Below are 11121 nucleotides of genomic sequence, written 5' to 3'. Positions count from 1 at the left end.
CAGCAAATGAATTTTTCATCATATTTAGATGGAACTTCCTGGGTTTCTGTTGTGGCTGTTGTCCTGTGTCCTGTCTCTGGACACCAGGGAGAGGAGTCTGGCCCCATCCTCTTGCTATCCACCCATAAGATACTTGTATATATTTAAAGCAAAGATTATAATGTTGCCTTACTAGGTTAAGTCAGATACTGAAATAAATTTAGCTTTTAGCTTTCTTTTGGGGAAAGCTAAAATAATACATTCAAGAAGGAATAAAATGTTTGAACTTGTCTTACTAACTCATCTTGTGTTCTCTTTATCTTCAGCTGCTCAAATAAAGAATTTGATGAGCCAGCTGGGAACCAAGCAGGATTCCAGCAAACTTCAGGAAAATTTGTGAGTACTAAATGTGCAAACATTGGTATAGATGTTCTTTCATTTCTGTCTGTATTCTTAGGGATAGTGGGTTACTTGCTTTGGGGAAATGCTTTATTAGATAAATTTAATACAGTTCTGCAAACCCATAATTACTAGCCACATTAAATAGTTTACTGGACAAATTAAGGTGTTTCTGCAGGACTCTGGAGAAGCCATTCAAAACTGCTGGGTAGGAACAGTTCTTCCTACATTGTTCTTCTATATAATTTTTTAATATTTTCTTTTAAAAGTAGTAGTACCTCAGCCATGCTTTAGCATTAGCTGTCCTCTGAGGAGCAGTCACACTAGCTTCACACATGGTTCAGAAGAAATGAATGCCATACCAGGTATTTGGTGCTCACATGACACCAGTAAGGAAAAACAGTCAGGGAGCCCCATAACTGGAGAAAGAGTAGCTTGTAGTACAGATGGATTGAGTCAGTAGAAAGATTAGCTGTTGTATGTGGCAGACAAAATGTCATGTGTCATTTCAGAAGAATAATATGCCAGTGGGGGACAATGTAGAAGATATTTAAACAGCTGTAATTCAGACTGACCCTTGGAGAGACTGTACAGGGGTTCTCTGTGTCCGTGTGTCTTTCACAAACTTGTGGAACATAGATAGCACATAATTTCTGAGGTCATCAAAGAAAACTTAAAAGTACATTCTTCCACTCTCTCTTCATGTGACAGTACCGTGAATCTCTAAATTATCCTGGATTTTATAATAGCAATTTTTGGATAAGTTCATGACTTGTGGTGGAAGATACACTTACCACATTTGAAGGATGAGATCAGAGTCCAGTTGGGAGAGAAAGGGATTTGTTTCCTTGAGCTGCTCAGTTGACTCAATCTCTGTTTAATCAGAAGATTAAAGAATTAATCACTGTGACCAAACAGATGCCTTCCCATTTAACGTCACAGCATAATCTCTCCTCTTTGGGGTGAGAGTGGCTGCACCCACAAATTGTCAGCTGTCATACCAACTTGCTAAAATGCATGGATGGTGTTTTTAGTTTACATATAAGCTTATACAATAATGGAGCCTGGATGCCTTGATTTGTGTGTCCATTGGGCCAAGAAAGTGACTTTCACTTAAGCATCCTGTACCTGTTGAATGCAAAAGAAATTGCTTCTGGTTTTAGTATTTTTCCTTCCTACTTTACAGTATAGGATTTATATAATTGTATTAGATGCTTCACAACAATATCTTCCTATTGCAGTGTTGTTGGAAAACATAAAGGCTTAAGGGAAATCCTTGCAATTCCTGAATCTGGATTCTTCTTCTTTCTGATCACTGTTTTTCACTAAAATTAAGAATTTAATATCAGAGTCCCTGTACTTTTATCAAATGTACATTTAACCAATGTAGTTGGTGGTTGTCAGGTGAAGAGTTAGTTACTAATTGGTACCATAAGGAATTCACCCTAAAAGTGGGTTTATGTTCTGTGAATAAATTTGTTTCTCTCTTATGCCATTGGACCAAAAAAAAAAAATATTTTTTAAGCTACTGAATTATACTAGTTAGCAGGGAACAAAGAAATTATTTGAATCTTTTTCTAAAAATGTAGTCCAGAGTCAAGTTGACATTAAAAAGAAAAGTACATCTCTGATCCTTTCGGTTGGAAAAAACCTACTGTAAAGCTGTGTGATCTCAGAACCCCTATTTAGTCATCATTCTGGGTGCTAAAATGCTCAGTGGCTGCTTTTTAGGTAGATCTTGTGTAACTGCTTTTGAACTTGTGTTTCAGACAACAGCTGCAGCACTCTGCAAACCGCCTTGCCAAAGAGACCAATGAATATCTCAAGGAGTTGGGGTCTCTGCCACTTCCCCTGTCTGCTTCTGAGCAGGTAGGCAGGCAGGCAGAACTTTCTGGACATATTTCTAGATCACTCATGTCATGAAACTGGGGTAGACCACAACGTCACAAAGCCTGAACTGGCACAGCTGAAAAGACAGCAGCTTTTTGTAATGAAGGATGATGGTGAAGTAGAGAAACTCATTAAGCTGGCTGCATCCTGGCTGCTTATGTGACACTGGGAAAACCATGTTTCCCAGGAGCAAATAGGTATAAAACTCCCCTGCATGAGAATAAGAGGCCCTAAATGTTTGGGGAGAGCTCAGTATGCAATTCTGGTTTTCTGAGTAAATTTCTGAAAAATAATCTTGTTTACAAAGTGCCTGGTGGTGCAAGGTAGTGTTTTAGGATAAGAATTCAGAGCAAACTGTCTATCAGTATGAGATGTGAGCATGCCAGAAAGCTTTCCCTTGCATGTGATTTATTAGTGGTGGAGGGGGGGAAGCTGGCTGACTCAATTTGCTTATATTTGAGTAAAGCAAAATATGATGAGGCAAAGATTATGATTTTCTCTTACCAAATATAGTTCCTGCTCCCTGTGGGAAAGGGAAGGGACAGTCCTCTGCTGCTGGTGTCAATTCACCACTGCCTGCTTTTGGGGTGCTGTGTAGGATGATCTGTAGGATGATCTAGGGATGTGGGTCAGCAGATGTTGTCTTGATCTAATTCTGTAATGAAGGTTTTTATGCCAGTTGGAAGCATGGCCGTGCTTTGCTGATTTGTTCAGCAAATATTTTTCAGTTAATCTTCTGTGATGAACAAAACCCTGTCATGTGCATCTCACTGAATGCAGCCCAGGGAAAATTCAGTCAAAATCTGCAGAAGCTGCAATCAGCATGCTAAGGATCTGCTCTGGAAGAAGGGTTGTTGCTTCCAGAGGGTTCAGATGGAAGCTTCAGTGTATTATGAGGCTGCTGTAGTGGCTTGTTATAGAAAAAGTATAATTGAAATTTTTTTTTTCCTTGAAGTTATTGTTGAATTGGTACAAGCTCATTGCAGGATTGCAGTCCTGGAAGTCCCACAATTTGAGCCAGCTTTTGTAAATCTCTCAATCCAAAAACATAAAAACTGACCTTGGGACAAGCTTTTCCACAATTTCTTATTTCCCATTTGCTGGAATGTCACAGCACTCAAAGGAGATGTCCTATGGAGGCTAAATAAATTGACATTGTAAAATGAGGATGAAAAGGATTACTGCAACTAATGTATTTGAAGAAAAGATAAACTGAAATGGTTATCAGGACTAAGGATGTTATCTGATCTAAAAATAACAGGCTTGTAGTGTGCCATGGTTGGGAGAGACAGCTTAGGAGACTGGGACAGTGGGTGTTATCAGTAGTTCTGGAGGTGTGGGGCTTCCTGTTTTTGTGATTTAAGTGTGGATTTGTGTGTATTTTGTTAGGGACTGTGAGGTTTGCAAAGTGAAGGAATGGAGGAAAAAGCCATTGTAGGTAACTGAAAGGTATGTAGTTAAATGTGGTGAATTACAGGAATGTAATTAGAATAAAAGTAATTATTTACTCAGACTTTAGAACTAGATTGAAATTGGAGAGCCTTATTGCACAGAGCTGTCCTGCAGTTGGCAAGGCATGGAGCATTGGTGTAAGGAATTAAAACATGGTGGGCCTTTTGTTCTGACTACTGGCACCAAAAGATCACTGAGTGCCAGTTCATTGTTGTTGTTGTGATGGTTTGTAAGAGTCTGACAGTCACTTTATCATGGATGGGAATGTCTAAACTCTTGTTTGTGTTTCAATTCCTCAGCGCCAGCAGAGGCTCCAGAAAGAACGATTAATGAATGACTTCTCCACAGCCTTAAACAATTTCCAGGCAGTACAGAGGCGAGTGTCAGAGAAGGAAAAAGAGACTGTAGCAAGGGCAAGAGCTGGCTCCCGTATTTCTGTAAGTATTTATGGGAATTTTGCAGTGATATACTGAACTGTGAGTCTTCTGAGAGAACTTGTACTTGCCTTCCAACCTCATACCTGTTTACTGACACCTTGCTGAGTGAAGCTGAGGCCTTGGTGCAGTAGTTTTCCATTCCAGATGTTGGAAGTAATTTCTTGTTACAGTGTGCTCCAGTGTCAGCGTAGAGGAGGGAAAGAATCCTGGTAGTTGCAAATGTTGCAGAAGATGAGGTGGGAAGTCAAAGCATAGTGAAGAGCAAAGTATTGCAGGGTGCTCTTCACTTCATGTCAGCCCTATGCTATAAAATTTAAGATTTCAGAATGAAGCTTACCACACCTTAAATTATATCTCAAATCTCACACTGTGTTGCTTTATATGCTTATAATTTCTGTCCTGCTAATATCTCCAAAGTATGTTCACTGTTATGTTTTGACAAACCCCTGTGGCTACTAAGAATTCATAACAAAATGGCCAATGAAAGCATTTTTCTCCTCTTGCCTCAGGGCTTTCTGCTAGGTATGCATTCTTAATTTCTGCAAGGGAACACATTTATCTATTGAATTATGCTCTTAAGTTTTTGCTTCATATTGGGAAAGGAAGTTGCAAACATTGACAGCTGATCCAAGAACATGGAATGGCTGCTTTTGATCATTCAGTTGCCTCTGATTTGCAGAGACAGTCTGAATCTAAAATTTAAATCTAAAGATGAAGCTAAAACTAATCTTGTATAACCTGAGTTAAGTCTGAGGGCTGCAGTGAGAGTGCCATTCTCCAGGAACTCTCTGGACAGTATGTGCCTTGGTCTTCAAGATACTGCTGGTGATTTTGTGCATGGTGCTGGTGGTGTGTGAGAGTGGTGACTCATTTATCTCTTCCAGGCTGACGAGCGGTTCAGAGAAGAACAGCTTGTTTCATTTGATAGGTAATAACTTCTTGTACTCTTGAGGTTTTCACTGCATATAACTAAAGTTTTTATGGTGTGATATATTACTGTAACTTGGGCCAGGCTCTGCTGGCTGAATGCAAGGCAAAAAGAGTTGAAAAGCAACTATTACAGCACATGTAATCTACTATGTAAAATCCACATATGACAGTATTTTATCCTCCTTAAGTCCAGAGTGTGTGATTACTACCCTGAGGGGAACAGTAGTGCTCTTAAGATGTGGCAGCTGGAGCTGCTGGTGTTCTGGCCTGTAAACACAAGATTACCAGACAGATTTCACTCACTGTGACTCTTTCCACAGAGAGCTGCATATTTATATCATGGCTTTGGATGTTCTCTAGCAGCCCAGCTGGAGCTACAGCAGAATAGCAAATGAGGCTGCCTAAAAGCAGAAGTCCTGGACATTGTGCACTGGCAAACTAATCCTGGAATGTGCACAAGACAGCATTAGTGTCACCTGTCAGACAGTTGTAGTGCTTCTGCAGTAACAGTGTGCCTGTGTGGTAAATGGCTTTGTAAAATGTTACATCATCTATGTGGTAAAGAGAGCCTGAGCCCCTCCAGAAGTATCTGTGATTAATCTGTCAACTGGGCTGAAATCTGTTGGCCCTGTCTGTATAAATCCTTTACTTTCTGAATCAAGAGCCCTTGCTTACCTGTCTCATCCTCCCTCTGCAAACTGCCCTTCATCTGCTTAGCTGCCTGGTGTGTGTCCCGTCCTTAGCCCTGGGCTTTCCCTCTGAGCCAGGGCTGAAACCCCAGGTGTTGAGTTCTGCAGGTGCTGGGATGGGTTTGAAGGCCTTGCACACCAAAGCAGTGGGACCCAGAGATAAGAGATGATGGCACACAGCAGCTATTCCACAGTCAAAGCTGTTCTTGGGTGCTGTGTGTGAGAAATTTCTGCTTTTGAGATCTGCAAACCCTATGGTCATCTCAGAGCTGAATTACTGGAATGGTCAGCTGTGTCTGACCTATTCATGCAATTTATTTTCATTTCTTTAGGCACTTTTAAGACCTTAAAACATACTTCTTAGTGTTGTACCAAACACTGGACTGATACAATGTTTTCTGGCACACTTCTCTATTGAAAAGATGGAGATGTTGCCCTGGAAGAACATTCTAAGCTGAACATAGAGGTGGCTTTGTATTATAGATACTGGCTCCACTCTAATTGATGTAACTTCTGCAGCACTTGTGAAGAACCAGCTCATCAGGAGAGAGGTAGACTGGGATGCAGAGTTACTTGAGTTTTAATATCTCTTTTGGTGTGTAATTTAATTCAAAATTCCTACTAGACTAATGAATTAAAATACTAAAACACTTTAGTCTTATCTCCAAATGCCAGGGTAGGCAAGAGTCTTTGCAGATGCTTTTCAGGTGTTCTTCTGTTCTGTTAATGTGCTTGCAGGCTGCTCTTTATCAGAACTTTCACCCTGACTTCTCCCTTTTGGAGAGAGGGTAAGAAGCAGGGAAGGTACAAGTATTTTTTTAAAAAAGCAGAACTGAAATAGGCAGTTTCTTCTAAAATGCCGTAGATAATTGTTATATTCTAGAATAAAGTGTGCTATGCATGTAACTGCTTCCCAGTGCCTTCACACTGCCTGATCTGTCCCTTTTTTCAATTGTTCCAGTTTGTGACTGTTGTCACAAATTGATCCTGTCCTTGTACACAGTGACAGGGCCAAGAACCTGGGGTTGTTCTGTAGGAAACTCTTCCACTTTAAATCATTTTGCCACAAAATGCAGCAAGGAAGTACCTGTGGTGAGAGAGACACTGACTTTCCCTCTCTTTCAGTGGTGAAGATTGGAATCAGATGCAGTCTCAGGAAGAAGATGTGGCAATAACTGAACAGGACCTTGAACTCATTAAAGAGAGAGAAACTGCAATCAGGCAATTAGAGGTGACCAGTCAGTCCTGCACAGTTAACAGCACTGGGAGATAAATTAAAGGATGCAGTGTTAATTAATGGGATGGGCTGAGGAGAGCTGGTGGTGGAGGAATAGAGTTCCTCCTGGAGAGGATTGATGCCAAGATAATCTGAAGGAGTTCTATTTTCCCTCAGTGTTGACTGGTGAGCCTTCAGATATGGCAGGAGCAACTCATGTTACAGTGTTCATGCTGTGCTAATTGCTGGTGTGATTAAACAAATGTTCAGTAGCTGGAGCATTGTAGGCTCCCATGGTAATCCCAAGTTGCACAGGTGGTAACATCAAGGCACTGAATGCTGGTGCCTATTCTGACCCTTTGAGTGATGGTCAGAAGAGGTACTAAGAGTGAGGATTAGAAAATATTGTACCCACTGTTCATTTTAACTTGTTAAACTGTTGTCTTCAGGCAGACATTTTGGATGTCAATCAGATATTTAAGGATTTAGCCATGATGATTCATGACCAAGGAGATATGATTGGTAAGTGCATTTGGAGAATGAGTTTTTTCTTGGTTCAGTTATATGTTTTCCAAGTTACATGGGTTAAACTTTTCAGTATTTTGCATTAAAAGTATTGTATTTCTGGCTATAATTTTGAAACACTGAAGCTCTGAAATATTTTGCAATAAGTTCTCCTGTTTTTTCCATAGATAGCATAGAGGCAAATGTGGAAAGTGCAGAAGTCCATGTGGAAAGAGCCAGTGAGCAGTTACAGAGAGCTGCCTATTATCAGGTAAATTCTGTGTGCTTGCTTGATTGTCAGTGTATGGTTGAGCACTAATGAAACAGGCAGAGCAAGACACTGAGGACTGCAGCACACCAGACTAGTTTTGGCACTCATTCAGAATTGCCTGCAAGGAGTATTTAAAGCACTTGAGTCAAAAATACAGTATTGAAATTCACATTTTACTTTAGAGTAAAGGAGTGTAGATAGTGTCTGGCACTTCACACTCTGCAAGCCTAAGTGTTCACCTGTCTTTGTTGTTAGGAGTTAGTAGAAGAAACAAGAACAAATTCTGATATTGTATCCAACTTGTAAACATATCAGGCAGGACCCTGACATGCAAAAATCTTTGCCCAGACTCGGGTAACTTCTGGTGAGCAGGATTTGCAGCACTCCTGTCCAGCTGCTGAGTTTCCATCCCATAGTCAGTGCCCCCTGTCCCATAAATCTCTGGCAGTGGCTCTCACTGCTGCATGGTACCAGTGGTTTCTGTAGGTTCCTTTCACCATCCTTGTCCCTGCAGGTCCAGCTTCTGTTCAGGGGTAAGGGTTCTGCTTTAGTCAGTCCCATTACTGCTGGGACTTACACAAGAAAATAAATATTGGCTCTTCCAAGCTGTTAAGTGGGAGGTACTGGAGGGCAATAAAACACCAGTGCTGTTGAGTGCAAGGCTGGGAAGTTGGTTTTACCATCTGGCAGCATGTAATAGTATTCTCTCTCTCCATGGCTTCCTTGCCAAAGTTCTGAGGTATTTATAAATCTAAGTTTGGGAGCTGTTGGACATGTTTTGCATGTGGTTTTATTTTTTTTTCCGGATGGAGAAAGAAGAGGTTCTATATAGCTACCCTCAAATCCTTAGATGCCAAGTTAAAAATATTTGGTGTATATGGATGGACTGTAGTTTCCTGTGATGAATAAAGTGAGAAAAGCTGGGAAATCCAAGTTCAGTAACTGCACATGAAATAATTTAAATTGTAGAAATGCAACACCAAGCCCAAGTGGCCAAGGGGAGATTGTATGTGAGAACTGCCTTGGAGTTTGATTAGGATTACCTGAAAAATCTAAATAGCTAGAAAGGTTTGGCCTTCTCTGAGGCTTGTGTTGTCCTTAAGAGAAGCAAAACCTGTCACATTTTAACTTAACTGCATCTCTTAGACCTCTGCACTCCTAAAATTAAAAACATTCACCTGTAGAATCATGGAGTTTAAGGAACATGTAAAAGTGTTCAGACTCTACTAGTTGCTTCTCTCAAATAACTGTGGGGGTACCAAGTGCTCTTGTTCACCCAAGTCAGTAACATGAATGGTAGCCTTGCTTTTTCTCAAGTGTTCCTGGTGTCAGTGGCTTCTTTTCTCTTCTCTTATTAGAAGAAATCCCGTAAGAAGATCTGTATCCTGATTCTTGGCCTTGCTGTGGTCTGTATAATCATAGGATTCATTATCTGGAAGACAAGATGAAATCTTCCCATGGAACCCAGTCTCACAGCTGAGATTTTTTCTGTCAGAGCAAACAGGCTGACTAGTCTCGGAGATGAATTGACCACCCTGAGAGAGCACAAGTTGGAACTACTTCTAATAATAGATATTAGCAACTAATGTGCAGATAACTAGTATTTGGAATTAGTGAACCATGGAGACAGTATTTATCAGTTTATATACAAATTCTATTGTTTTATGTAACTAAAATATCGTGGTTTTGCTTTCTGTAACGTGTTCTTCCCTGTCCCAGCTGTATGCTGAAGTGTGATCAATAATTGGAGATGTCTTGTTTTTTGACAAGTCGCACAACTTCAACATTTTGTGTGTGTAGGTAACTTTGTTGGACAGCAATGAGAATGACATTCAAAGACAGCCCACCACCAAGTCACATTGTGTAAATCCAGCAGTTTCTAAAGTCTCCAGTATCTGCCCCATGGTTTTATTGTCTCCAAGTGGCTGTGGTTCTAGATTCTCTTGAAGAAAAGGATGTTGTCACAGATTTGAGAGGCAAGGAGGGTATGTGTGGATGATGATTTGAACCTCTACATGCTGGTCAGTTTAGCCTTGAGACTCATAACAGCGTAGTTTAATTTTTTTGGGTGTGGTTGGGATTGTTTTTTCACAAAATGCATCACTTGAGGACAGAATGTTCTTTAACTTAGAATCTAACAGTGCAATCTCCTTAGACAAACTAGCTGGTCGCTTGCTAGTGGACAAATAAATCTCTTCCAATGCTGACTCAAGCACTAAATATAAAACGTTTAGCTGCTCACTCCCAACTGTTTTTAGAAGCTTCCAGGGGGAAAAACACTTAAAAATGAGGAAGTGGGCACCTAAGTTTACAAGCTAGTAAAGTTAGTGAAGAGTGTTAGCAGAAATCTTGGTTCTGAAGAAGTGCTCTTCAAGCTCACTTGTGGTGTTTCAGTAAATATTATGTGTGGCTTGTGAACATTTGGTATTTTCAATTCTTTATGAAATAGAAAGTGCAGAAACTGGCTGAGTGAAGTGCTAGGATTTTCAGACTGGGGATGTGTGTGCAGATGAAAAAGATTGCTGGTTCCAGCTCATAGGGTTGGGCAGAACAAGCAGCCACTCCCCTCTTCACTATAGCTCTGAACTGACATGCACTGAGGGAACAGAAATCTGTCCAAAGCCCAGCGGGGGTGGTAAATGCAGCATACTGACCCATTTTGTATTTAATCCTTCTTCCATGTCTCGTCTATAATAAAGTAAACGTGAAAGCTGGGAAGGGAGTGTTCTCCCAATTGCACAGTGGTTTGCACTATTGCGCCGTCATTCCATCCAATAATCATCAATAAACACTTTTAAAAGCCTCTCTCAGAGCTCATTTCTCTTGCAGTTTAGACATTGGCACAGGTGTGTTTGCAGTTCTCCCTCTCAGCAGAGTAGACTTTACATCAGCACAGTAGTGCTTCCTGCAGCTTTAGTTTTGTTCATTCTGGTTTTTCAGAATGAAACTCCCTGAAAACACAAAATTCATTTCACAAGGACACACACAGTACTTCTGTGCAGAGTCCTGTACAATAGCTGACCCCAGAAAAATGAATCTCGTGCCTCAGCAGCATTGGCCAGCTCTCACTACCTGCCTTTTGCTAGAACTTGGAGCCATGGTAAAATCTGTGTTCTGCTCCTTTTCCAAAGCTCTCCTTGGCGATGGTAGGAGCTGTCCATTAGTGCATGCCTGCTGCCAGGCGAGTCCCCTGGCTGTCGCACTGCCATGGAGAACAGAAGCACTGGGCTCGTGTTTGTTTGTTTGTTTGTTTGTTTGTGTCACCAGGCCTGAACCCGAGCGTTATTGGGAGGCTCCGTCCCCCTCGCCTGCTTTGTTCCTCTGGAAACGGGAACTGAGGGTACGGGGTGCTGA

At 41.0% G+C, this 11121-nt stretch overlaps 1 protein-coding gene across 1 annotated transcript; it reads left to right on the top strand.

The window, feature by feature from the left end:
* The first annotated feature begins 266 nt into the window (after positions 1-266).
* On the top strand, positions 267-10572 carry STX12 (syntaxin 12). Its single transcript, XM_039729217.1, has 8 exons — positions 267-375; positions 2148-2247; positions 4020-4157; positions 5042-5085; positions 6902-7007; positions 7442-7514; positions 7685-7767; positions 9126-10572. Exons 1-8 carry the CDS (start codon positions 326-328, stop codon positions 9213-9215), a joined length of 684 nt encoding a protein of 227 aa, XP_039585151.1. The 5' UTR covers positions 267-325; the 3' UTR covers positions 9216-10572.
* Positions 10573-11121: the final 549 nt, after the last annotated feature.

Source organism: Passer montanus, unplaced genomic scaffold (assembly GCF_014805655.1).
Source record: "Passer montanus isolate IOZ18808 unplaced genomic scaffold, ASM1480565v1 scaffold68, whole genome shotgun sequence".
Lineage (NCBI taxonomy): Eukaryota > Metazoa > Chordata > Aves > Passeriformes > Passeridae > Passer > Passer montanus.
Note: the sequence above shows the minus strand (reverse complement) of the source record. Positions and strands in the feature narration are given on the sequence as shown.

Bases quoted from the DNA above. Each gene is read 5' to 3' on its own strand.
- STX12 (XM_039729217.1), top strand. From the start codon at position 326: ATGAGCCAGCTGGGAACCAAGCAGGATTCCAGCAAACTTCAGGAAAAT. The intron at 376-2,147 runs GTGAGTACTAAA...CTTGTGTTTCAG, and splicing joins AGCAAACTTCAGGAAAATTT to ACAACAGCTGCAGCACTCTG. The intron at 5,086-6,901 runs GTAATAACTTCT...CCTCTCTTTCAG, and splicing joins CAGCTTGTTTCATTTGATAG to TGGTGAAGATTGGAATCAGA.